This window comes from Lissotriton helveticus, chromosome 2_1 (genome assembly GCF_964261635.1).
Source record: "Lissotriton helveticus chromosome 2_1, aLisHel1.1, whole genome shotgun sequence".
Classification (NCBI taxonomy): Eukaryota; Metazoa; Chordata; class Amphibia; order Caudata; family Salamandridae; genus Lissotriton; species Lissotriton helveticus.
In genome coordinates, this window is record NC_136059.1 from 1,656,704,686 (window position 1) to 1,656,731,447 (window position 26,762).

The following is a 26,762-nucleotide window of genomic DNA, read 5'->3' on the forward strand; positions in this document are numbered from 1 at the left end:
TCCTCCTACTTACATCTCCTCCTCTCCTTTCCCTCCTTTCCACTTCCCACAAAACATGAGTGCATGGAAATGTATATAGCTGTTCTCAGGACTAACTGTGTACTCTGTCTTATGATGCCCCACAAGTTGCCAGATGATTGAATTAAGCAGAGGAGACAAGGAAAAATAAAAGAAATAAGGGAAACCGAAGACACCCAAACCGCAAAAGGGAAGAAAGAAAAAAGAAAAATCTATATAGTAAGTATGGGTGATTACAACATCACCTCTGAACAGTGGGATTTAAAAGAAAGCCTCAGTGCCTTTAAGTGACCTTCCTCTCTTCTCCCCCTCCTGCTCTTTTCCCCCTTTTACTAAGCACTCCTCGTGACAGCCACAACTCTTCCAGGAGCTGTGCGGGACCTCTGGCTCCCCTGGGGGCGTCCACCACTCCTCCGTCCACGTGCCGAGGCTGTGGTCCTTCGGGTCCCGGCCTGTGGAGTCCACCTCGATCCACTCTGTGCCTGTCGGTTCCAGGTCCTCAATCACCGTGGGCTGGAACGCATCCTCTTCTTGTTCGTCCTCCTGCGCGTTCTGTTGTCTTTTTTTCCCATCTTCCTTCCCCCGGTCTCTCTCTGCTTCCTGTGGATCCTCCTTTTCAGGGTCGGTCCGGACAGATGATTGGTCCTCCAGCAGGGCGTGTTCACTAGCAGCCTGCGCGGAAGGAGTGGAAGAGGTAACCCTCGGGTGTCTGGTTCCTACTGTTCCGGACGACACAGTATTCGACCAGGCGGTGTCCGGTAAGTCCATATACCGGGTCCCGCTCCCCCTCACAAACGTAGTTTCTTTACTGCCACTCTAAAATGTAGACCTTGACCGTTTTGATAAAACTTTTGGAGGAGGAGGAATTTTGTTTTGGATTAGGGATTCATGGATCAAGGATGAACCTTTTCATAAATTGATTTCTAAGGTGAGAGACCTGGAGCTTTAGAATTGGGGATGTCATATGGGCATTAAGGTTTTTATGATAGGTAAAGTTTTATTAAAACAGGTGCCTTACCCAAATTTGTGTTTTTTCACAGATTGTATATACACTTTGTGCAAAGAGCTATTGCGTCATATATTTGGGATTTTTGGATTAGAAAATATATTCCTAAATACATTTGGATACTCAGTTCACGAGAGGTATGTAGTGAATTCTTTGAACAAGTTCTGATTGGGGTGTCAGGGTCTGAATAAGATATATGTGAACAACTGACATCGATGTAGGAGCATGTTAAAACAAGTTGTCTTGGGGATGTTAATTGTTTATGAAATCAGGGAGGTGCGGTGTTCAGCAAAATATAAAACATATACATGGTTCATAACTAATGTTTGAAGAATTATATGTAAATTACGTGTGAAGTATGTTATATAGGAAGATTTTTCCTGGACTATAGTTTGTTAAATAGCCAGGTTTCCTGATATGATTTAGTTTATGTATAAAATGTGAACGAGGGACAGCATGTAATACAAGCGTTAGGTTATATTATGTGAAACACTTTGGGTGGAACTATGTATGTATTGATTCTCATATCATCTGTTTTTTCTTTACAGCCCTGATGAGGTCCCATGGGGGACAAAACGCGTAGGCTGTTAAATCAATTGATTGTCTTGTCATTTTTTTTTAGAAGCATCTGGAAAAATGATAAACATTTGCTAATAAAGGCCTGGACATAAAGGAAGCTTGCGTTGGGATTGGATCATTATTGGACTACAATAATTTATTGTTGATTGATGTTTACAAGAGTTTGTTTGCTCCTTCTTTAAAGCAATATTTTTATAACTACACTGTGTGGTCCGTTTTCGTTTAACCTTCACTATATGATTAGTTCTGGTGAAACAAGCTGCTTAACACTCCTTCTGGAGTAAGCCTGAAATCTGATCTCCACAGCTACCACTTAGAGAGCTTTCTATGGCTGTCTAAGGCCACTAAAATCACCATAAGTGTTGTCTGGATTAGAGCAAGGTGCTTCACTTAAATGAGTGCGTACCATATATAAAGCCATCCTCCTACACATACTTTGCCGGAGAAGCTGTAGGACTGCCTGAAACATGGGTCCTGTATGCCTGCTGACAGGGTAGAAGGGGGCACTTTGCCCCAAAGGACCAATTCCAGAGAAGTCCACTTACAGAGCCTGGAAGAAGAGTGGCCCAGAAGAAGCAGACAGCCATGGGAGTGGTTGCAGAGGTGACCTACGTGAACTCAAAGGTGGTTCGATATCCCTGCCTAACCAAGATTCAACATTTGTAAGCAACAATCCACAAGAATGTTTTAGGCATTGCCACAGGGAAAGACTGAGCACCTGTGCTGACAGCCTTCATCATACCCGAGGAGATCTTGCCCAGCACCACAGACTGGACGGAAACAAATGTATTTATTTTACATTTTTATATAGTGCGACTCAACCCAAGTGTGCTTTACAAGTAAATCAACGATGGACAATGGAAACCTTATCACAATGAAAGTGAACCAGTTTCACAGAGGACACACGTAGAAAATGACTTATTAAAAGATGAGAGAGAAAGATAGCCATCGGTGAAGAAGTAGTGAAGGGTTGCAGGGGTGACTAAGCAAAGGAGAGGGTATCAATCTAGGGGGAGGCTAGAGAGTTATGTTGCAGGCCAAACTATGGAGGAGATTTGCAAGGAGTCAATGAGACTTGGGCAAAGAAAACAAAGGGACAATGAACAGGAGGTGGTAGGAAAATAGTCAAAGGCGATGAGGAGCAGGAGATAATGTGGCACATGAGAATAACGAGGACAAAATGACAGGAGAAGGAGGTGCTAGGTAGCAATAGGAAAACAGAAAAGACAAGTGATAAACAGCGAACTGAGTAGAAGAGAGGCTTGGGCGAGAAAGCTGAGGGAGAACTAGGAAAGCATTTAAAGAACAAAGTAAGGCAACTGAAGATAGTCTGTATGTTGACAGAGGTCATCAGTTAGGGACTTCCAAAGAGAAGGGGATGCTCCTGAAAAAGAAAGGGTGGTGGTCAAGGTGTGCTCTGAACGTCTTCAATTTATATTCTCCAGATATTTTTGAGGAAGAGCTGTCGGTGGGGATAGGAATTCTTTGCGGAAACTTGAGTTGAACTGCATAAAGGACAATCTGAGATATTATTTTGTTTAGGGAAAAGTCTGAAATTCTTGATTTTTAGATCTGGAAAAGTGTGGCAGGTTTGGAGTTATGTTTTAAAATTAGAAATAGTCTTTGGGATGATTAATAAAGTTCTAGATCTTGGTTTGAAGATAGTATTTGATAATGTCTTCCTTGTATTTGGTTCCTTGCCGACTTAGCAGAGGATGAGATCTTGAGAACTTACTGGCTCTCGAGCTCTCAAAGTTTTTTTCGTTCCATCATGTAAAAGGTCAGAGAAACCATGGATTACCAGAACTTGTAGGCAGTATTTTGCTTTTAAGAGAACTGGTCCTCTCAACTATTGATTTGGTTACTTTTCGGAAGTTGTTCAAGAAGTTGTTGACATCGTTGCTAAGCTGCGTTGACGCTGTAAGTCATTTTCTGGTGTGTTTTTAACCATTAGTAGCTGTCTGGTTCTACACTTCTGCATGTTTAAGCTACTTTTTCTATTTGTTTGTTGGCATCGATTCAGTCACTTGTGCAGCTGTGAAACACTTGTTGGCTGATTTTCTTTCTGTACTATTCTATAGGCCCTCATATTACCAATGTAATGTTATCTGTCTGCAAAGAAAACCCAATGTAAAATTAATATTGTTTAATTACGATGACTGTTTTCATGATTAACCTAGGGAATAAATATAATTTTCTCGCATAAACTTTGAACTAATTTATAGGCCAATCACTAGGTGCCACAATCGACCAGTTAAAAAATAATACTAATGTAACATCAGAGACCCGGTAAAGCGGCACCTGTAATTTGAGCAAGTGGGAGGGGCTGCACTAGCAGACACTGTAAACGAGCTCAAACCGTTTAACTGTGCAGAAGCGGCCATGTTTCCGTCGCAGCTAAGTCTACCCCGATATCAACAGGAGATGGCGCTGCAGAACCAGAGCTCAAGGGAAAGAGAAGCACCAACGAGACCTTGAATCTCCCAATGTATGACCTACACAGGAAGAATCAAAAGAAGCAGGAAACAACTATGAGCGTCCCTTGGCGCTTATGCTGCGGGATCGGTCGTGCTGCTCTGACGCCCACCGTGCGGCCTGTATATTTACTACGCTGTTTCTACAGAACAATGCACTTCAGCACAGAGGAGCGCGGCCAGCCTGGCTCAACAGACTACCGACTCTACTTTAGTGAGTAGCTACTAGCAGTGTCGCAGACTGCAAAGGGAGAGGGGGGAGAAGCCTCCGGTCACGGTGCTTGAGACCGAAGCTGTGCCTGTGGGAGGAGCAACTGTGCGTGCTGAACGCGCGCGTCGCCGTTGGCTGAGACAGTTGGGCGCGCGAGTGCTTAATTCTCTCAGTCAGCGCGTGACATAATGGGGAACTCTGGGGGCATACTAGTTACGCTGTCATCATAGCAGTTTGGTTTCTGTAGAACGATGAGCTCTGAGAAGTGAAAACGTTGAGCGTAGCATTTTCTCTGCGACTCGGAAGCAGCAGTGCTATACAATGGGCGTTTCTCTTCGCCCCCCGCACCAGTTTTATTTATGTTATGATTTTATTTAGTGCCCAGGATATTCTTTCTTCTAAGAATGTCTGGGCGGTAAATAAAATCATGGTGCGTCTTGCATAGAGTACTACATGAACATAGTACAGCTATTATTTTAGATCTGAATATGTGCGCGTTTAGTTTACAAATGTGTGTAGCATAAGTATTGGAACTCAGTGGGAATTTTATTTCAGATCTTGAGAAGAGAGACCAGAAATCAGTGGGAATTTTATTTCAGATTTGAAGAAGAGAGAGCTGAGGGTTGGGGAGTCGCACGTATAGAGGCCGGCGCACAACGCCCATTGGGCTCAAAGGGCTTCAGACCCCAGGCCCACCCCCACCCTCATGTGTGGCAGCCCGGGCTGAGATAGCTTACCGGGCACACACACAGCCGCACCTGAGTACTTCACAGGCCTTTAAAAGACCATTTGCTTGTTAATGGCTTTGCTGTTTTTTCACCCCTTCCTAGAGCCCCTGCATCTCCACTCTGCCTATTGGAAGAATTGCCCCCCTCCCGAAATTTTTTCTTAGGCCCCACCCCCGTGAAATTTGTCTCTAGTTGCGCCTCTGTATAGAGTCATAGGCCCACATGGCAGTTAATGAATAACACAAACTCATGGTTCTGGTGAGTATAACTAGCATCCCAAGGCTCGTGCGCCTGCCCATTTTATTGGCAGAGTCACATGACTGGTGACTCCTGTGAGGGATTAGGGTGGGTTTTAAGGCCGCCTCGGGGGAGGGGCTTCATCACTACATGTCCAGCAGGAAACTCTGGGCCAAGTCCTAAAAAAAGAAGTGGGGGGACTAACCTAGTTAATCAGAATGCAAGTGGCACCACGGTGCGTGACATCACGGAGTGTGACATCACAGGAAGTGGCATGACAAGAAGTGACATCATAAGAAGTGGCATCAGATCTTAAGACCTCACATGTATGTTTAGCAGGTCTATCATGAGTACATTGGAGCACATTTTGAGTACACAGGGAAAACCTCATGATTCAGGCAGAAGATTCACACTTTTGAAAGCTACACACAAAACAATGTTGCCTTTTGTCAGCGTAAACGTCTTATACCCATAGTGCTTTACAAGAAACATAAATAATTTCAATGCCTCCTTAGGGGTAGTAAGCACTAAATAAATTACATTTATTTTGTGTAAATACATGGAAAGCAGCCGCGGCCCGTGGAGGGAGTTGCGGTGGGGCAAAAAGGCGGGGTGGGGGTGCTAAAAACCGGAATATGGATAATTGGAGGTAAGTAAATAATTTAATTAATAAAATGAATTTAGTAGCTCGCCCTGCATCGCAAAATTCGGCTCGGAGGCAAGGCGGAAGGGCAGAGGCCACTGGCTCTAGTGTGGCTGAGTAGTATGCCACTGGGCGATAGTGAGATCCGTGCTTTTGACTCAGCACCCCCAGTGCGCACCCACCCTTCTCATGGCAGAACAGGTGGAAATCTTTGCTGTAATCTGGGAGGCCTAGCGCTGGTGCTCCGCTCAGTTCGCTCTTGAGTCTGTTGATTGCCTCTTCACAATCTGGTGGCCAAGGTACCACGTTTGGGACCTCTTTGTCAGTCAGGGCTTGTAATGGCTTTGCAATGAGGGAGAAATTTGGGATCCAGTGGCAGCAATATCCCGCCACCCCCAGAAAAGCCCGAACCTCCTTTTGTGTGTGTGGTCTGGGAAAGTGGGTGATGGTGGATATCCTGTCATGTAGTAATCTCCTGGTCCCTTCGGATAGTTCGTGGCCTAGATACCTCACAGCCGTGAGGCAGAACTGTAATTTCTTTGGGGAAAGTTGTATCCTTTCTTTGCTAGATGACACAGGACAGCAATAGTGTCCTGAACGCAGGCCTCCTTTGAAGGTGAAAACAGAGTGGTCCTTGATACAACTTACAAAATGCAACTTAATGTAAATCTTGTTCTCTTAACGGTAAACAGATCTAATCTGTGAAAAGGAGATGTATTATTTCCAAAGAACACTTTCAATTCAACAAACCCAACACAAAATTATACAAGAGACCAATTGTACTTGATCACTCTTCTTATAATAACATTTTTATTTACACGTTCATAAAATAATTGATCAAGAAAAAACTGCAACCTGCAGTAAGAAAAGGGGGTGCTCAGGTGATTTGAAAGGAAAGAGAGGGAAGAATAAAAGGACAAAGTTGAAATATTTATGTACAACTATAATTACAATTTTTACAGTTGAACAAACAAAGCAAGCCTACCCATCCATTTATATACATATAATTCGATCATATGAAGGGGAAACAGGGGCAGGGACAATGACAAAAAACGGTGTAGGCCTCGGACTAAGGGGGGTGTAATCGTCGACGTTTCGACCCTGGCGCAATAGGGGAGATTCACGACCTCTGCTGCGGGTCTTCAGGACTGGGGTCAGGAGGGGGAGGGGACAGGGGACCTAAAAGGTAAATTAAATTAAGTTAGATGGACCAATCATATGGAGGGATTCTTAATTCAATCAAATAGATTGTGTCGGGTACATTACCACTGGTAACGTGTGGGGGGTCACGCCAATGCAACTGGACGGGCCACCTGAAAGAGACAGAAGAACTAACTAACTGATTGCCCATCTCCAAAAGGCGCAGTTAACAGAGGTCTGTCTATCCCATTATAAATTAATTGGCTCGACCAAGACTCACCTATTAATGATTTAAGGTGAAAATTCCAAGGTTGAATAATTTGCGCAATTTAATGGGGAATCCCAGATGTCCAGGTGTGATTTGTTCTATTTAGAAAAAACGAAAAGAGGGGTGCTAAGGGCCACAGGTTATTAAATGGGCACCCAAGGTATCACTCAGCCAAGTAGTCGTTGAAAAATACCAAAAGAGTCACTCACCCCCGTCTGAATCCAAAGGTAACGTAGGGACGAGTCACTCACTCAAGGGCAATAATGACGTTGCCGGTATCTCTGTATGAGAGGGGTCCTGTGTTAAGAAAAAAGTGGGCGGGGGAGGGCCGGAATCAATGCTAGTCTAAACCGGACTTCTCATTGTCTATACGAACGAAGAAAGGTGCAGGAGATAATCCGCGCCAGTAATTACCTAAATGGTGTAATTTCCAGCAATATCCCAGTCGGCTCGTAAGGTAATTGGCGTTCAGGGGGCCGCAGATACAATCAGCGTCCTGTTGATGTAACCGGAGGTGCCCGCAACGTGAAACCACGTTGAGCGTGCACTTCCCACTTCCTTTGGACACCGAACTACCGGGTAGAAACAAAAAAGGGGACTAGTCGGCTGGTGTTCCCCGAGGGTTTGACAATTCTTGATGCATTCAAGATGGTTGTCGATTCGGGTAATCGTTCGAGAAATATTACTTCGAAAATAGGGGGATTAGTCAAATTGAGGAGACTAATCAGATGTTCCAATTTATTTATCCAGATATTCAAATTAAGACCGGACAACAGTTATTATTACATCTATGGTTTAAATTCGGGAAACCATAGAGCCACAACGGGCAATTCTTCATAATACATAAAGGCATTTCTTAATTATATTTAATTGTGCCACATCAATAAATCGGTCCAAATTTTGAAAAGATAATTAAAATCATTTTTGCCAATACAAACATCATGTTAAAATATTATGCTAAAAAGACAGACTACATAAACACATTAATTAAACAACACTACATGCCTGAGTTTCTGTAAATAAGTCCAATTAATGGGACCCAGAGCGCGACAGACACACAATTATACACATACAATTATACAAATATGTAAACACATAGACCTAGACCATATCAATTGTACAGAAACAAAAGGAGATGTATATAGTGTTATAGCTCTATCAACAGTGGGCACATCATGATGTTATAAATCAATATACATCCCTGATACTTCTAGAAAATGAGAAATCATCCATTTGAGATTGAAGCCATTTGTCTCATAGTTTCCTCCTGCTCGTTCAAACCCCTATTTACAGTATCAAAAAGGTGCATCCACCTGCATTCTCGAGTGCTGATGACATTAGCAAAATTACCTCCCCGGGGATTCTGTGTTACCTTTTCAATTACCCACCACTTTAGTCTCATGGTGATGGTCATATTTGGCAAAATGCTCCACCAGGGGGGCTCCCTGTACTTTACATCGTACCCTACTACAATGCTGTAAAATACGACTTTTTGCCTTCTGTGTTGTTTGTCCTATATACATAAACCCACAGGGGCAGAGGATGGCATATACAACCCCCATGGTGTTACAATTAGTATGGGATTGCATCTTGTGGGTGTAATTATTGTATGTACACATTCCTTAGTCTCGACGGCCATGGCGCACGCTTTACAAGATCCACATTTATAATGGCCCGTCAGTGGCAAGATATTCCATAACATTGTTTGTGTTTCCACATTTTTCTTTTTCAGCATCGAATGTACTACATAATCTCTCAGACTCCTACCGTTACAGAAGGCATGCATAGGATGGTCCGGCAATCCAGTGTCCTCTGCCACCAGATGCCAATGATTATTGATAATTTCCCTAATTTCGGTACTTTTTGTGTTGAAGGTTGTTACACATGTTAACCTTCTCTCCTCATTCTCATTCCTTATCTTGGGTTCTAGAAGCACCTCCCTATTGCAAAACCATGCTCTTTTACGTGCCTTCTTTACCAAGCTCCTAGGATAACCCCTTTCCATCAGTCTAGTCATTAGGATGGAGGATTCAGAAAAGTAGTCTATCTTGCGACTACAATTCCTACCCAACCTCAGGAATTGACCATAGGGGAGATTGTCCCTGAGGTTGCGCGGATGGTGACTTGAATATCTCAAAAGAGTATTCTTCTCTGTAGATTTTCTAAATAAAGTGGTATGCAAACTCCCTCCCTCTTCCTTAATGGTGATGTATAGAAAGTTTATCGCTTGATTACTATATTCCATGGTGAATTGGATGTTCTTATCTCGCCCATTCAACCAGGTATGGAAGGCCATCAGATCTTCATTTTGACCTTTCCATATGAGAAGCACGTCTAGCGACGCCATAAGGTAATACTCTCTCTGTATGGGTTATTTTCACAGAGGACCATATCATGTTCATACCGATCCATATAGATAATTGCCAAATTAGGGGCAAAGCTCGCCCCCATGGCAACGCCATTTGTCTGTTCAAAGTATTCTCCTTCAAAGATAAAGAAATTGCGTATCATCGCAATTTCCAAAAGATCAATTATAAAGTTCGTGGGAACTCTATGTCGTCTGTCTCTCTCATCCAGTACCATTATGATCACCTCAATTGCAGCATGTTGTGGAATATTAGTGTACAATGATGTTATATCCATCGTCACTAGTAATTCCTGAGTGGGATCGAATATTTTCTCATCCACCAACTTGATCACCTGCATAGTATCTCTAAGGTAGCACGCCGTGTTCTCTGCTATCGGCTTAATAAAGATGTCAACAAATTTGCAGAGCGGTTCTAGAATCGAACCCTCCCCCTATTTTCGAAGTAATATTTCTCGAACGATTACCCGAATCGACAACCATCTTGAATGCATCAAGAATTGTCAAACCCTCGGGGAACACCAGCCGACTAGTCCCCTTTATTGTTTCTACCCGGTAGTTCGGTGTCCAAAGGAAGTGGGAAGTGCACGCTCAACGTGGTTTCACGTTGCGGGCACCTCCGGTTACACCGACAGGACGCTGATTGTATCTGCGGCCCCCTGAACGCCATTTACCTTACGAGCCGACTGGGATATTGCTGGAAATAACACCATTTAGGTAATTACTGGCGCGGATTATCTCCTGCACCTTTCTTCGTTCGTATAGACAATGAGAAGTCCGGATTAGACTAGCATTGATTCCGGCCCCCCCCCCTTTTTTCTTAACACAGGACCCCTCTCATACAGAGATACCGGCAACGTCATTATTGCCCTTGAGTGAGTGACTCGTCGCTACGTTACCTTTGGATTCAGACGGGGGTGAGTCACTCTTTTGGTATTTTTCACCGACTACTTGGCTGAGTGATACCTTGGGTGCCCATTTAATAACCTGTGGCCCTTGGCACCCCTCTTTTCGTTTTTTCTAAATAGAACAAATCACACCTGGACATCTGGGATTCCCCATTAAATTGCGCAAATTATTTAACCTTGGAATTTTCACCTTAAATCATTAATAGGTGAGTCTTGGTCGAACCAATTAATTTATAATGGGATAGACAGACCTCTGTTAATTGTGCCTTTTGGAGATGGGAAATCAGTTAGTTAGTTCTTCTGTCTCATTCAGGTGGCCCGTCCAATTGCATTGGCGTGACCCCCCACACGTTACCAGTGGTAATGTACCCGACACAATCTATTTGATTGAATTAAGAATCCCTCCATATGATATGTCCATCTAACTTAATTTAATTTACCTTTTAGGTCCCCTGTCCCCTCCCCCTCCTGACCCCAGTCCTGAAGAAGACCCGCAACAGAGGTCGTGAATCTCCCCTATTGCGCCAGGGTCGAAATGTCGACGATTACGCCCCCCTTAGTCCGAGGCCTACACCGTTTTTTGTCATTGTCCCTGCCCCTGTCTCCCCTTCATATGATCGAATTATATGTATATAAATGGATGGGTAGGCTTGCTTTGTTTGTTCAACTGTAAAAATTGTAATTATAGTTGTACATAAATATTTCAACTTTGTCCTTTTATTCTTCCCTCTCTTTCCTTTCAAATCACCTGAGCACCCCCTTTTCTTACTGCAGGTTGCAGTTTTTTCTTGATCAATTATTTTATGAACGTGTAAATAAAAATGTTATTATAAGAAGAGTGATCAAGTACAATTGGCCTCTTGTATAATTTTGTGTTGGGTTTGTTGAATTGAAAGTGTTCTTTGGAAATAATACATCTCCTTTTCACAGATTAGATCTGTTTACCGTTAAGAGAACAAGATTTACATTAAGTGGCATTTTGTAAGTTGTATCAAGGACCACTCTGTTTTTATATATAAATTGCTACCCAGGTCCTTTGACTTATTGGGTTAACCCCATTGCTTTAATGGTCCTTTGAAGGTGAGGCCAGTAGTAAATCATCTATGTACTGGACAAGAGTTGAGCCACCCTTCAGCACTAGGAAGTCTAGATCTATTTTTAGTGCATTCGTGAAGATGGAGGGTGATTCTGTGTACCCCTGAGGGAGCCTATTCCAACAGAATCGTTTACCCTTAAAAGATAATGAGAAATATGATTGGCTGTCAGGGTGCAGGGGAATGGTAAAGAAGGCAGAGTTCAAATCCAGTACTGTGAAGTGTGTGGCTGTAACTGGGATGTTAGACAATATTGTTGCTGGGTTTAAAACTACTGGGAAGGAAGGTATTACTATTTTGTTCAATTCTCTCAGGTCTTGTGTAAAACGGTATACAGGGGCCCCATCTGGGCCCTTGGATGCTTTCTTTACAGGGATTATGGGTGTATTGCATTAGCTAGAACGTATCTCCCTTATTATTCCCTGCTTTAGGAGGTCCTGTATTACCGGTGCTATGCCCTCCTCCCCTTCCTTTGAAATTTTTGAAATTTTGTACTATGGTACTCTCGGGAGCGGGGCTCCTGGCTTCAATGTAATCTGTACTGGTGTGTAATCCAATACTTGCCCTACATCATTTGCACTGGTAGCCCAGGCTTGGGGTGGCACACGGTCACGCAGCTCTGATGGTATGATGGGGCAGTGCAAGTCATGAAGGCCTGTAGCATCAGCCCATTTTAGGTTTGCTTTCTAGGAAGACCCCTGTTGGTGAGCAGTGTATGGTGCATTGTAATTTACAAAGCAAGTACCTTCCTAGCAGGTTCACTTGGCAGAATCTGCTGAGGATGAACTGATAGTTGACAGTTATGGTGCCTACCCTTAACTGCAATGGCTATGTTCGATATTGATATATTGGTTGTCCTGTCATTCCGACTGCGGTAATCTTTATTCCTGAAAGTGGTGCCTCGGGTGTCACTGACGCTTTAGGCATTCATCTTTGAGCTCCTGTGTCTATCAAGAAGGTTACAATGTTTCCCAAAACTATCCCTTGTACATATGGACCTGATTGATCCACTGCTATGGCTGGAGCTATTAGGCAGTCTTCCACTTTCAGGCATCCCTAGAATAAATCCTGGGGTGGCGGTGGGAAGCTATTGTCCCGCCCTGCCCATTCCTGTTGCGTTGGAGGTATTTCATTAGACGTGTACCTCGGCTGTTCATTGTTTCTATACTCTCTGTGCTGGGCTTTAAGCTGGTAGTGTTGTTGATCCTGTCCCCTATTCTGAGTGTGCCTGCCTTCTGCATTTTTCTTTTCTTCCTTTTCTTGTATGTCTGCAAGTCTGAGTCTGTGAAACTGAACCTCGCTATGTCCCATTCATACTGAGCAGGTAGTGGTGGAACTGCACCTGTAGTTTCTGTGGCTGTAGTCTTTATTCTCTGGACATAAGCACTATGTGCCTGTGCGCCCTTGTCTATTAACTATGCCCATGCTAGGGACAGGGCTTTTTCTAGGTATAACCTGCTGTGGTTTTGGGTGAAGTCTCCCACTGCTAGTGTTCTGCCACCATCTGTTGCAGTAAATCCTGACATTTGACTGTGTCTGACTTCAGTACTCTCCTTTGTGTAGAGCGCGAGTCCTGTGGGGATATGGTGGCGCTATTTGATTTGCCTAAGCTGTCCCTCCTACCTTGTGGTGCAGACTGCAGAGGCCCCTGTTTTGCCTGTTCTAGCAATCCAATGTGATGGGCTGTTTGCAGTACATATGTACAAAGTTCCCAAACCAGGGACTGCCACTGTTCTACTGACATAGTGTCGTCTGCTGATGTGTCATCAAATTGTTGCATCCATTTTCTTTGAGGTGTGGCTTGGACAGCAGTCTGTTCTTGGCTGGGTAGCTTTGCAGGCTTTGCCTATCTGATTCACTTATGTGCCTTAGCTGACGGTCACCAAACTGTTACTATCATCTCTTGGCAGTGTCTCTCATTTTCTCAGTGGCATTCTTGTCTTATCCTGGTCTCCTCTGTTCCTCTTCTTATCCAACAGTGGTTGTAGGACGGGACTGGTTACTGGGGCAAAGAACGTGTACTGTCCTTCCTTTCAGATGGTAGCCCAGGAGCTGGTCGCCTGCCCCTCCTTTATGTGTTTATTTGGCAAGTAGTGAGATGTTGATGAATAGGCGCGGGAAATAGGGGTACTGCAGCACCCCCCAGAAATAACCATGCTAGAGTTCAGAAGGTGAATGAGCAATAAAGATGTCTTTAAATTGTGTTTAAATTGCCACATTAGATGCAATTCATAGACAATGGTCTATGTCTTTCTTCTGACAAATTGGTGCTTTTTTGGAAACTGGATTGTACTTTGATTTCTCTGGCTGCCAAGTAACATGCTTTTGTGATCTAGGTGACAATCCTGCTGAGGTTCAAGACATGAAATGAAAGGTTGTCAGTTTTTTCTAACACACAACATAAAAAATTACTACATTATATAAACACATTTCAAATTATACCAACAATTACAAAAGCACAAATTAAGCACTAGTTTTGTGATTTTTGAAGTGTGATGGTAATAAAGATTTTAATAAGAACAACCAAGACATTCTACTAGGTGATGTGCACATGATAAATATTCGCTCAAACCTGATTTCCAGACATTATCTTTTTTAAACGATATCATTTTCCAGGTAAAACTGCAGGTGAACAAATGTAGAGACCGTTTCAATCAAAAATATGCTTTCTGTAAATGAGAGTGCACTACCTCAACAGCTCTTATAAAATGCACCACCTGCTACATACCACCCCTTACCGCTCTACCGCTGAAAGGGCTTAGCACATTTGCTACACTTGTTTTTTTGTTTGATGCTTAAATTTCTCACAATCCCTATGACTTTAGTGATATAATATTAATGGCAGTACCCCCTCTCTAAAAATTGTTTCAGCACCACTGTACTAGTGTATTAGCTCTTGGGTGAGTACTGGTCAGCAGGGCTCAGTGTGCTCAACTTCACATACTGTTCTTTTACGGTGAGCCGCTTCTTTTGTTGGGCATTGCCCACAGTTTGGTTCTCCTTGCGTGTGGTACTCTGCCTACCCTCGGATGCCCGTAACTGAAGGATGTTGCAGTGGGAGACAGTCTTTTCATCTTCTTGTGGTGCCTGCAGGCGATCACCAGGGGGTGTCCGTGTGCAGCAGGCCTGGTAAGCCTCTCACCTGTAATCGTGGAATGAAGCCACCAGGGGGAATTTGATGCTTTTCACACCCATCATGGCTTCGCCCTCTGACCCAACGCAGTAGCCCCAGGTTGGGCGTAGGAGGCAAAGTGCTCCTCCCACTGCTACAGGTACCTGGGCGTTGAAGGTGGGCGGAGCACAGCTCTGTGATTTCTTTGCCTTGTGGACTTTGAAAGGAAGTGGGGCTTTCAAGGCAGTCAATAGCCTGCTGCTGTCCTGTTGGGTCTTTTTCTTCAACCGCGGGACTCTTCTTTCCTGTACAGCGCTCCTTGCTCTTTTTCTCTTGGGTCACATTGTCCCCTCTCTTCCTGGTGTACTTTTGGTGCTATAGGGGTTGCTGCAGGAGGTCTACACGGTCTTCTTCTCTCCTGCGGTATTGTCAGCCTGCCACTAGGGGGCGCATATCTTTCTAAGCGCCCATGATGGCTTAATGAGCTCAGCCTTGGTCACTGCGAGGGAGACGTGCTCTACTCTAATCTGTTTTTTGGTCCTGTTTGGGGTAGGTGGGGCTACCCATCAGCTCTCTTCTGGCCTCTTTGGATTCAGTGTGATAGGTTGACCGGCTCTCATGGGTTGTCTGTCAGTTTTTTGTTTCTTTGCTACTCTGACAGGCAGCTACTCGCTAGCATGTGGTGGTGGGAGGTGACCACCAGGTAGCATGCAGCGCACTCAGGCCTGCCTCACCTTTCATTTACAGCCACAGTCTCTGCTGCGGACTGGAAGGCAAGTACCTGTTCCTCCTACTACCTGTACTTACTGAGTTTGTGCGGTGAGCAGGTCTAAGATTGTGTTTTACCTTTTCCACTTTCTTTCAGGGTCAGCTGTTCTCGGAGGAGGTATGAGCCTGGAACCTCTCACCTCGACCAATCTCACTTACTCACTCTGCCGTCACAGTCTATGTGTGTGGAAGCGGTACAAAAGGGGGTGGTGATGGACGGAGCATCTGAAACAATCAAACACTCACACCCAGTCAACAGATCTGGGTTTAATCCATCACCGTTCTTTAGCCCACTCTGCCACCCCAGTTCAGACATGGCCATATGCAAATCAGTCTGACCCTGTGCCTCATGGGAACAGTCCAGCCCGAACTGCCAAGCCATGCCTTCGCTGGACCGGAAACAAGCTTCCTAGGACCGGTTTCTGGCATGTTCTGCATTCTGTCCATCAACTGTTATTTTTGCATTTGTCACCCGGAGTGGGATGGGTATGCTCAGACGTGAGTCCCATGCTCTCCACACCACTGGAGTCAAGCTATCCTGGCTGAAGACGGCTGATAGCCAGAAACCGGTCCTAGGATGCTTGATTCCATTCCAGGAAAGACATGGCTTGGCAGTTCGGGCTGGACTGTTCCCATGAGACACAGGGTCAAGGCTGATTTGCATATGGCCATGTCTGAACTGGGGTGGTGTGGAGTGAAAAAAAACGATGGATTTAGGCCCAGATTTCTGTACTGGGGTGAATGTATGACATTGTTATGCATTCTGTCCATCAACTGTTATTTTTGCATTTGTCACCCCGAGTGGGATGGGTATGCTCAGACGTGAGTCCCATGCTCTCCACACCACTGGAGTCAAGCTATCCTGGCTGAAGACGGCTGATAGCCAGAAACTTGTCCTAGGATGCTTGATTTCAGTCCAGGAAAGACATGGCTTGGCAGTTCGGGCTGGACTGTTCCCATGAGGCACAGGGTCAAGGCTGATTTGCATATGGCCATGTCTGAACTGGGGTGGTGTGGAGTGCAAAAAAACGATGGATTTAGGCCCAGATCTCTGTACTGGGATGAATATATGACATTGTTCTGCATTCTGTCCATCAACTGTTATTTTTGCATATGTGTGTGGAAGCAGCAGTTCCTCTCACTTTTCCCTTTAGTGAGTGCTGCTGTCTTCCCTTGTGATGGGTTGCCGTGCCGGTATGTTCTTCTTGGATTGGGGGGCCTCGCTGGGGGTTTACATACCTGCACACGCTTTGCTGTGAGGATGCTGCTCCCCCCTCTTCTCACCGGAACAGGTGTAGGCAGCTGCGGCGAGCAAAAAGTGTCTCAGCAGGTAGGAGCATGGCATGATGATGACCCTGACATGCCAGAGCTGCGGCAGTAGGCTGGGTCCAGACCGCCTCATCGCCAGTGTTGAGTCTTGGGGCCCTAGTCCGACATGGCGATTAATGAACAATACAGTCACATGGTAGTGGTGAGTATAACTAACCCAGAGCATACACATTTTGCTCCTTTTATTGGCAGGGCTGCCTAACTGGTGATGCCTGTGATGTGTGGGTCTTGAGGCCTCCTCTGGGGAGGGGCTGCATCACTACGTGTCCTGCATGACACTACAACACTGCGGAAAACTTGGAAAAGTAATATATTTTAAAGCGGAATGTGCCAGCACTGTGGTCAGCTTTGGATAGAGTGGAAGACCACTTAACCTGGGGGTTTCAGTGATGTAATCTACCAGGAGGTGGGTGGGGTCTTTAAACCACTTTAGATGAGTAACTTTGTTCAAAACTGACATGATGGTAAAGATAACTAGCACAAGGCTTGTAGTGTATCTTTCAAAGAATATTTGGAATTCTTGCGGGAAATACAGTTAAAATGGTGAATTTTCAGGTCGGTGGCAGCGCCTGAGATTCGCTGGGGGGATCCTGTGTTAGTGTGAGCTGATCCTTCATCTACGAGCTCGCTATTTACATTTAAAAGCTTGTCAGGCTACTCAGTGAGCGCAGGCATGATTTAGATGCTGGCGCCTAACACCTTTTAAAAAAATTGCCACTTACTATGTTTGAGCACTGATTTTAATACTTGTATCTTCAACTGCATTTTTTGCACATTCTTGCTCCTTCTGCGGCCTCCCTCGCCCCGGTCCACCGCAGCTGACTGTGCTGTTTGAGTGGAGGGCGAGGCGCCATCTTGGGCTGTGTTGTTCCTGAAGCCTGGCCGGAGTTAGCGGTCTAGCACTTTTGGGGAGGCAGGGCATAAGAAGACAAGCAGCGCAGGGCTCTCGGTGAATTTTCAGGTCGCTGGCAGCGCCTGAGATTCACTGGGGGGATCCTGTGTTAGTGTGAGCTGATCCTTCATCTACGAGCTCGCTATTTACATTTAAAAGCTTGTCAGGCTACTCAGTGAGCGCAGGCATGATTTAGATGCTGGCGCCTAACACCTTTTAAAAAAATTACTATGTTTGAGCACTGATTTTAATACTTGTATCTTCAACTGCATTTTTTGCACATTCTTGCTCCTTCTACGGCCTCCCTCGCCCCGTTCCACCGCAGCTGACTGTGCTGTTTGAGTGGAGGGCGAGGTGCCATCTTGGGCTGTGTTGTTCCTGAAGCCTGGCCGGAGTTAGCGGTCTAGCGCTTTTGGGGAGGCAGGGCATAAGAAGACAAGCAGCGCAGGGCTCACGGTGAATTTTCAGGTCGGTGGCAGCGCCTGAGATTTGCTGGGGGGATCCTGTGTTAGTGTGAGCTGATCCTTCATTTACGAGCTCGCTATTTACATTTAAAAGCTTGTCCGGCTACTCAGTGAGCGCAGGCATGATTTAAATGCTGGCGCCTAACACCTTTTTAAAAATTTGCCACTTACTATGTTTGAGCACTGATTTTAATACTTGTATCTTCAAATGCCTTTTTTGCACATTCTTGCTCCTTCTGCGGCCTCCCTCGCCCCGTTCCACCGCAGCTGACTGTGCTGTTTGAGTGGAGGGCGAGGCGCCATCTTGGGCTGTGTTGTTCCTGAAGCCTGGCCGGAGTTAGAGGTCTAGCGCTTTTGGGGAGGTAGGGCATAAAAAGCATATGTGCTTCCGGGAGCGCAGCGGGCGCGACGATGGCGCGCCGAAGATGCGCCTAAGGTAAGCCCGTCTGCGCCCAGACAGCGCCCAGGGCCAGAAATGCTGCACGTTTAGGGTTCCACCATTCAGACTCTCTGATTACATATAGCCGAGAGCTACTTCACTCTCTTAATAAAAACTCTTGTGGCAACTGTACGCCGTGGGAGGTTTTATACTCCATAGATAAGGTATGCCCGATCTGTCAGTTTCAATTTAGTACATCTGCCTCAACTCCTACCTCGCCGGCTAACGGTGATTCTGGTTCCAGAATTCGCGCTGCTCTCATTAATACGCGCTCTTTAGTTAAGCATACGGAGGAGATCCGCGAGTTGATAATTGATAACTCGCTCGACCTCTTATTTGTCACAGAGACATGGCTACACACCTTCTGCGCTCCGGCGATTGAGTTAGCTATACCCAGGGGTTTTAAGATAGCAAGGTTAGATCGTAGTTCGGGCAAAGGGGGAGGACTAGCTGTAATTTATAGGGACAAATGGTCCCTGATGAAGGAATGCTCAGGTGCCATTGAGGACGGGGAAGCATTGGAATTTTCGATTGCTCTTTCTCCGTAGTTCACCTTGGGCGGATTGCTGATCTACCGTCCCCCAGGTCCTTTGGGCTCCTTCATCAAATCTCTGGAGGAGGTAGTCGCCCAGGGAGCGTTGAGGTTCCCCAGGTTCCTGCTCTTCGGGGATCTTAATATTCATATGGATGTTCCTACAGCCCAGGGGGTCAGGGATCTGGGCGAGCTTTGCGCCCTAGCTCAGCTTAGGAAACAGGGCCAGGACATTACTCACCTTGGAGGGCACTGCCTTGATCTTGTCTATGCCAATTTCAATATCAAGTCTGATATCCCTCGCCCAGTTACGTGGTCGGACCATTTCCTGGTGGGTTTCTCCTGGGAGCTGGACAGGGCCCGCGCCTTAGCCAAAAAGCATCAGGTCCCCTTTCCCCAAAAAATTTGTATTCCAGCTTTAGCAGAAGCCCTGACCCATTCTCTTCCGGCCAAGTCTGATAATCTAGAAGAAGCCGTTGAGAATGTCTCGACATGGATTAGAGCCTCTGTTAGCCTGCCATCGGAGGTGAGAGTACTGCCCAGTAGCTAAGGCGGAACTCCGAGCAGTGCAAAAAGACTACTATGCTGCTATTAAGAAGGCTAAGGGAGACCACTATGCAGACAGGATTCGTAAGGCCTAAAACAACAGTAGAGAAATGTTCTCTATTGTCAAAAGTTTTACGCCTCCAGTGGCAGAAACTTTGTCGGCCCCTATATCTGAGGGCTGGTGTGAGAAACTGTCCACCTACTTTATAGAAAAAATTAAAAAAAATTCAAGAGAGTCTTAATCCTTCTGATTCAGGCTACTCCCTATCTGCTCAGGGGGCCCAAGATCAAGGTGATTCTCCCCAACCTCCTGTCTCTTTTAACTGTATAGAGTCGAAAGACGTGATGTGCTCTTTTAGAAAAGCAGAAGGGAAGGATGTTTTGGCCATCCTAAAAGCTCTGTAGTCCGGGTCTCCAGTTGACCCTTGCCCTGCTAGAGTTATGAGTGGTGTGGCAGAAGCTATTGCTCCTATAGTAACTGACTTGGTTAATGGGTCTTTACAAACAGGTGTGGTACCCTCTCAGTGGAAACAAGCAAAACTTCTCCCACTGATCAAAAAACCTTCAGCGGACCCCCTGATTATTTCTAATTATAGGCCTATCTCCTTGCTCCCGGCTTTAGCCAAGGTCTGTGAAAAGGCTGCCTTTCGACAGCTGGAGAAGTTTGTGGAATCATCGGGGGCTCTACATCCTGCCCAGTCCGGGTTCCGCACCTCCTTAAGCACCGAGACCGCGCTCGTGGAAGTCACCGAGGCCATTAGGGAATGTCTGGACGGGGGCGGCAGAGCGGCTCTGATTCTATTGGACCTCTCTGCCGCGTTTGACACGGTTCCCCACGTCCAGCTTCTCTCTAGGCTGGAGGATATTGGCATCACGGGCGCGGCTCTCAGCTGGGTCAAATCTTTCCTCACAGACCGGTTCCAACAAGTATGGCTGCCCCCCTACCACTCATCGAACACCAGGGTAGATACAGGAGTTCCACAAGGGTCGACCCTGAGTCCCCTGCTTTTTATGTTTATTTGACTCCCCTTGTCTGCTTGGCTGAGAGCTTGGGTGCGAAAATAATGGCTTATGCCGACGACACCCAACTTCTCTTCACTTGGGACAAGAATAATCTCTGTACCGACGGTGTCCGGCAGTGCCTGTTCTCAGTGTTTGCCTGGCTTGCCGGGCCTGCCTCAAGTGTAATGAGGACAAGTCAGCGATTCTTCTGTACGGTCACTTTCCAGTGGCTTTTAAGGAATCCATTTGGCCCAGTGGATTGCCATGTCCCACTGGGGGCTGTGGGGTTGCTAAAAACTTGGGGATTTGGTTCGGAGCTGATTTATGCTTCCGGGAACAAATCACGCGACTTGCGGGTACTTGTTTTGGGACCCTAACCACTCTCCGCAAGTTTTTTCCTCTCCTTCCCCAAGAGGCAAAAGAAACAGTGGCCAGAGCACTTATTCTCCCACGTCTGGATTACGCCAACGCCCTCTACATCGGTACGCCTGCCTTTTTACTTCGCAAATTGCAGGTGTTCCAGAACACGGCAGTGAGGCTCCTCTTTGACATTCCTAGGAGACTCAGCGTACGCAAGTAGCTCTCAGAGTTACATTGGCTTCCAGTTGCTCTAAGAGTACGCTTTAAGATCTTGGTTTTGGCCTTCAAAGCCTTACATGGCCCATGTCCTTCCTACTTAAAGGACAGATTTGCTTTCTACCACCCTCCTCGTCAATTGCGATCTGCCACCCTTAGACATCTGGTCATTCCCAGATTTAAGAGAGTTCGTCTAGGGGGACAATCCTTGACGGTTAGAGCTGCTCAGTTGTGGAATAACCTTCCCGACGTCCTCAGGCATACGACAAACCTCACATATTTTAAAAAACATCTGAAAACTCACTTATTCAGGCAAGCCTTGTAGATCATCTGCTTTTATTTTAGCTGACACCCTGATTCTCTCCCGCGCCAGGACAGTTTCGACTAACAGTGCGCGTTACAAGCAACTATATAACATAACATAACAGTTTTCAAAGCTCCATTGGCCTCATCTGGTTAAGATTCAACAGCCACTTTTATGGTGAGGAAGGAAGTTGGATTTTCTATAGCTGTGGTAACTATATGGAAAAGCAAATATGACTATTAATGCTGATAAATCCTGAATGGGTATATCCCGATGTGGGTCCTGTGTTCACTATGCTGTAGGAATCAAACTATATCTAACTAATGACCATAAGCAGCCAAAAACGATCTGGGGTTGCTTGTGTTCTCTGGCCTGGCAGTTTGGGCTTGGCTGTTCCTTTGGGAGCAGGACCAATGGTGGTTTGCTTATGGTCAGTCACTGTCTGGAGTTTAATAATAGATAAAAACAAGCATCTGCAATGCAATAGGTCTCGCATTTACGCGAGTTTGAGCTATTGGCATTGTAAATGACTGCCTTTTATTTATGTTTTGGTTTTTAAAACATAAATAAAAGGCATTGTCAGTTACACTGCCAATAGCTTAAACTCTTGCAAATTCTTGTTTAAAAGTGTGTTGGGCAGGGGAGAGGGGGGGCAAACAGAAGGTACCAGAAGGAAGTCAGACGGGGAGGGTGTGGGGAAGCAAAACTGAGGGTGCGGGTGTGGGGAAGCAAAAATGATGATGCAGTGGGGGAAGGAGCATCGAGGGCATAGGGAAGCAAACGACAGAGCAATGTGGCGGGCACTGGGAGAAAAGCAAATGAGCGAGAGCAACGTTAAGCTGGGGGTGAAAGCACTCCCTTTACAGGTAATCTGAGCCGAGTAGCATAGCTGAGCGAGCTGCCACTTTGGAACTGGAGAACTGCTCAGTAAAGCGCTCCAGTACCTTCCGGTTGGATTTGCGCTGGGAGAGTGTGTCCAAAGAGATATTTGCAGCCAAAGAGTTTCTTTCTTTTTTGGATCCCTTTCACAGGATAACAAATTTAGAAAAGAGGGTAAAAGCCCTTTGTTGAAGTCATGGTTTTTAGCAAGTGAGCTTAGGAGCAAACCAAAGGCATATTCATGTTTAACATAGATGTTCGTTCAGAAAATAAACACTTCAGATCTAGCAGAACTTACATCATGCACCTTTGACCTCCCTAAAGTCATAGCTGAGTTGCCCCCTTCTGTCACCCACGGTCCTTGAGGAGCTCCCCGTTTGCTACGAGTTAAACAAGCCAGTGGTCACAACTGCGCATGAGAGACCCTCCTGCTCCTGCTTACAGACTAAAGAAGACGTACTGTGTAATAACTGAATTAAAAGGGCCAGTTCTCATGGGCGGTTACAAATAAAGACAAGGCGATACTAAGGAGGGACTAACAAGCCTAATAACAAATCAGAAGTCAGCAATTACGAAGGCCAATGACAAATATGGGCGGTTATTCAAGTACAAACTCCAATACAGCATGACTCACAGAGCAGCACATGCGCAGCCCAGGCTCGACCTAAAAATGATGGACTGGCATGCTGCCTAGGTAGGTACCGGTCAGTGAGATTTATTCAAGCATTCTACCCAACACCTTTTTGTTTTCCAAACTGATTTTAAAGCCTATTCTTCAGGTATCAACCAGTTTATTGTTTAAAAATCTTGATAATAGATATTCTGTATCCAGTTGGTCATACCACTGAAAGCTTGAGCTCAGCTAGACTCAGGTGGCTGGCACTGTCCCAGCTCGACGTCCTCTTGATCTCAAACTAAATAAGCTGAGCCTCCATCTGGCTTTTGCCTTCCACTCACAATCTTTCCTTATGCACCAAGAATGAATAACTAGCATAAACCATTGATGTAAAAAACTAGAGAAAAAAATACCCACAGAGTGGCTAAATTGAATATGGTGAAACCAGTAAATCTGAGATTAATCCTGGTTTTATCCCCTGACCAAATTGTGTGATCCTATGCATATATTTTTTTTCACTAAGACTACTTTTTCTTCGTTATCACATATGAAAGCACCTTCAAATACCTGAGCTCAGAGTGTACTTTGTACAAAAACCTCTGATACTCATCTGCCGCCATGTTGGACATGTACGACTAGTTTGGAGAAACGAGGGCGGAGCTACAGGATCAGCAACCGTGTTGGGGTGTGGTGGAGCATGGAGCAGATGCGGGTCAATGCTGGCACCCAGCAACAAGGACAGAGCGGGCAGGCAGGATTTACCTGGCTTCTGGCTTGAGCAGCACCTGGATCTCGAAGCCTAATGGCTGAATGTCCGACATTTGCAGCTGGGAGCCTGCAAGTATCCTCAGTAGCCATATTAGGCAGTGGGCTTAGGAGCATCCACTCGTTCGGAGGTGGCTGGCATTAGGCCAGTGCGGCTTGTGCCCGCGATGAAGCCGTTTCAATTGCTTCAGTTGTTCTGCCGTATTTTCTGGTGTAAAGAGGGAGCGTCTAATTAGACAATATGAGTGTAGAAACGAAATAATGGAAATTATTGGAAAGATACAGGTAGGATGAAGGTTATAATGGCTCTTCTGACAGGTAAAATGGTTTTTGGGACACAGTGGGTGATATCTTGGGATCCTTAAACATTCTACAAGTAACCCCGGCAGCTTAAGGGAAGTGGGTTGAGGACATAACAAAGTTATGCAAAGTTAAGAGAGGGCAATATGGATGAGTCGGTGTACTCCAGGTGTTTAAAGTATATTAGAACATTGGAATGTGGAGCACTTCATTGAATACAATGGAGTGCTCCGTGCTTCTAGGGGCCGGTAAAAGCCAGCAGAGCAACATTCTAATGTTGCTTTTGTTAACAGCTGCTCCTGAGAACAACGACCCCTCGGGATCCAAGAGACCTTTGTTTTTTTTGTTAGAACATTCTACCCTCCAGTGGCAGAATGTTCTAATAGCCTTATAGCCCTTCGTAGCTGGGCTATGTGGCCATTAAAGTCCCGCTTCCATGTTAAGGGCCCTCGCCTTCGGCTCGAGCCTTTAATGCTGTAGCGGGCCTTTAAAGGCCGGCATAGCCCGCTAAGGCAGGCTATAAGGCTATATGATTACAGCTGAGGAGCAATCTTTCCTGACTCCCACAGCAAAAGGAGTAGAAATAATAATAACAAAGTTCACAGGCCCAAGAGATAGATGGAATATATGCTGACAGTAGAACGCATCTCTAACCTTTGGGCGCAAATTTTGACCCCAGTATTTTTGGCTATAAGTGGTGAAGACATACTGGAATCCTGGAAAGGAAGTATGAGGGTTCTGCTTTACGAAAAAGGGCCTCCTGATTCTCCCAAGAGTTACCGAATGATTACTTTGTTGGATATTTTGAGTAAAATCTATGCCAAACACCTTTTACATGCTGTAGAAGAGGTTATATTAAATGAGGCAGTGCTTGACAAAGTGCAATCAGGTTTTCGTAGGGATTGCTCTGCAGTTGACTGATGCCTATCATTGAAAGTGTTGGGTGAGGAGTATGCCTTTAAAAGAAACAACCTCTTTATGTTTCATATATAGATCGGTCTACCACATTCAATAGTGTGAATTCGGCTCTTCTTTGGAATAAAATGGCTAATTGGAACATTCAACTTGGATTGATAAAATTGATAATCCAACTCAATAAGGGGCCATGGACAAATGTGGAAATGGGTAGTAATGGGGAATTAGCAAAGAGGATATATACTCCCAATGGCTTAAAGCAAGGGTGCATTCTAGCGCCTTTTCTTTTATGTGTGTATATGTGTGTCCCCACACAACGTTGCCCCTGAAGAAATGCCCCAAACAAGAGAGTTTTGACTCCTTTATTGTGCAGGTTGGCAACAAAGAACAGCTTCCTCATGTGCACAAATTGTGGCCAAACGCATTTCGGGCAGCCTTCTGCCCTTGATCACTGGCAAGTTCAATAACCCAGGCAGGCAATGAGGAACGCCTGATAATGGACCAGGAGGCCTTGCGGCCATGCCCACATGGGCGGGTTCCTATATCAGGTGTTCCTCATTGCCTGCCTGGGTTTTTGAACTTGCCAGTGATCAAGGGCAGAGAACGCGTTTGGCCACAATTTGTGCACATGAGGAGGAAACTGCACAATAAAGGAGTCAACACTCTCTTGTTTGGGGCATTTCTTCAGGGGCAAGCTTGTGTGGACTTGTATGTAGCAGCTGCCCCAGCCGCAGAGTCCCAGCCGCTCCTGGAGCGGACCACCAGCGGCGGATTTCCTGCGCTGTTTGGGACAGAGAGGCCGATGTGTGGGAGCAGAAATGCGACACAGGCAAGATCGTTCCCCATCGAGCAACCCACTGGGGTAACAAACTTTGTTTTATTGTTAAATCTCGGCGGCACCCACCGTGGTTTAATTTGGGGAACTGCACGGACCAGGAGGCCTTGCGGCCACGCCTACATGGGCGGGTTCCTTTATCAGGTGTTCCTCATTGCCTGCCTGGGTTTTTGAACTTGCCAGTGATCAAGGGCAGAAGGCTGCCCGAAACGCGTTTGGCCACAATTTGTGCGCATGAGGAGGAAGCTGTTCTTTGTTGCCAACCTGCACAATGAAGGTGTCAAAACTCTCTTGTTTGGGGCATTTCTTCAGGGGCAACCTTGTGTGGAGATATATATATATATATATCTCCACACAAGGTTGCCCCTGAAGAAATGCCCCAAACAAGAGAATATATATATATATATATATATATATATATATACACTCTAAACTTTGTTGGGAGGCGCAGTTGGGAGAATAATTACCGGCGATGGCGAATTCTGAGAGCCACTGGGGATTTATCAAATGACATGAAGTGACTCGGCAATCGTGCAGGTCCCACTGGGGTGTAATGTCTGCTCGAAGTTTTACAAACTACAGGTACCAGCATGCTTGGGATTGTTGGAGTAAATCCAGTGGGACTATTTAATGAGCATGCATTAATGGCGCCTGATTGAGTTTTCCAGCACACCCGAGCCATCATCCTCAGAATAAGGAGCTTTTGCCAGCCCCGAAACGTGTCAGGTTTTTACTGTTTGTCGGAGTTTGCATTGCCGTTTTCCCAGCTAGATAATGCCATATAAAATACCCCAGTGGGCTGATGTAAAGTCCCGTT

The 26,762-nt window shown here is 45.6% G+C and overlaps 1 protein-coding gene across 1 annotated transcript in view; it reads left to right on the top strand.

Annotated features, from left to right (window-relative positions):
• The first annotated feature begins 3,979 nt into the window (after positions 1 to 3,979).
• Positions 3,980 to 26,762, top strand: part of PPA2 (inorganic pyrophosphatase 2) — a 460,434-nt gene continuing 437,651 nt past the window's right edge. Inside the window, exon 1 of the mRNA XM_078676619.1 lies at positions 3,980 to 4,291. Within this exon, the coding sequence (XP_078532745.1) occupies positions 4,090 to 4,291 (202 nt within the window). The 5' untranslated portion in view covers positions 3,980 to 4,089. The remainder of the gene's footprint in view (positions 4,292 to 26,762) is intronic.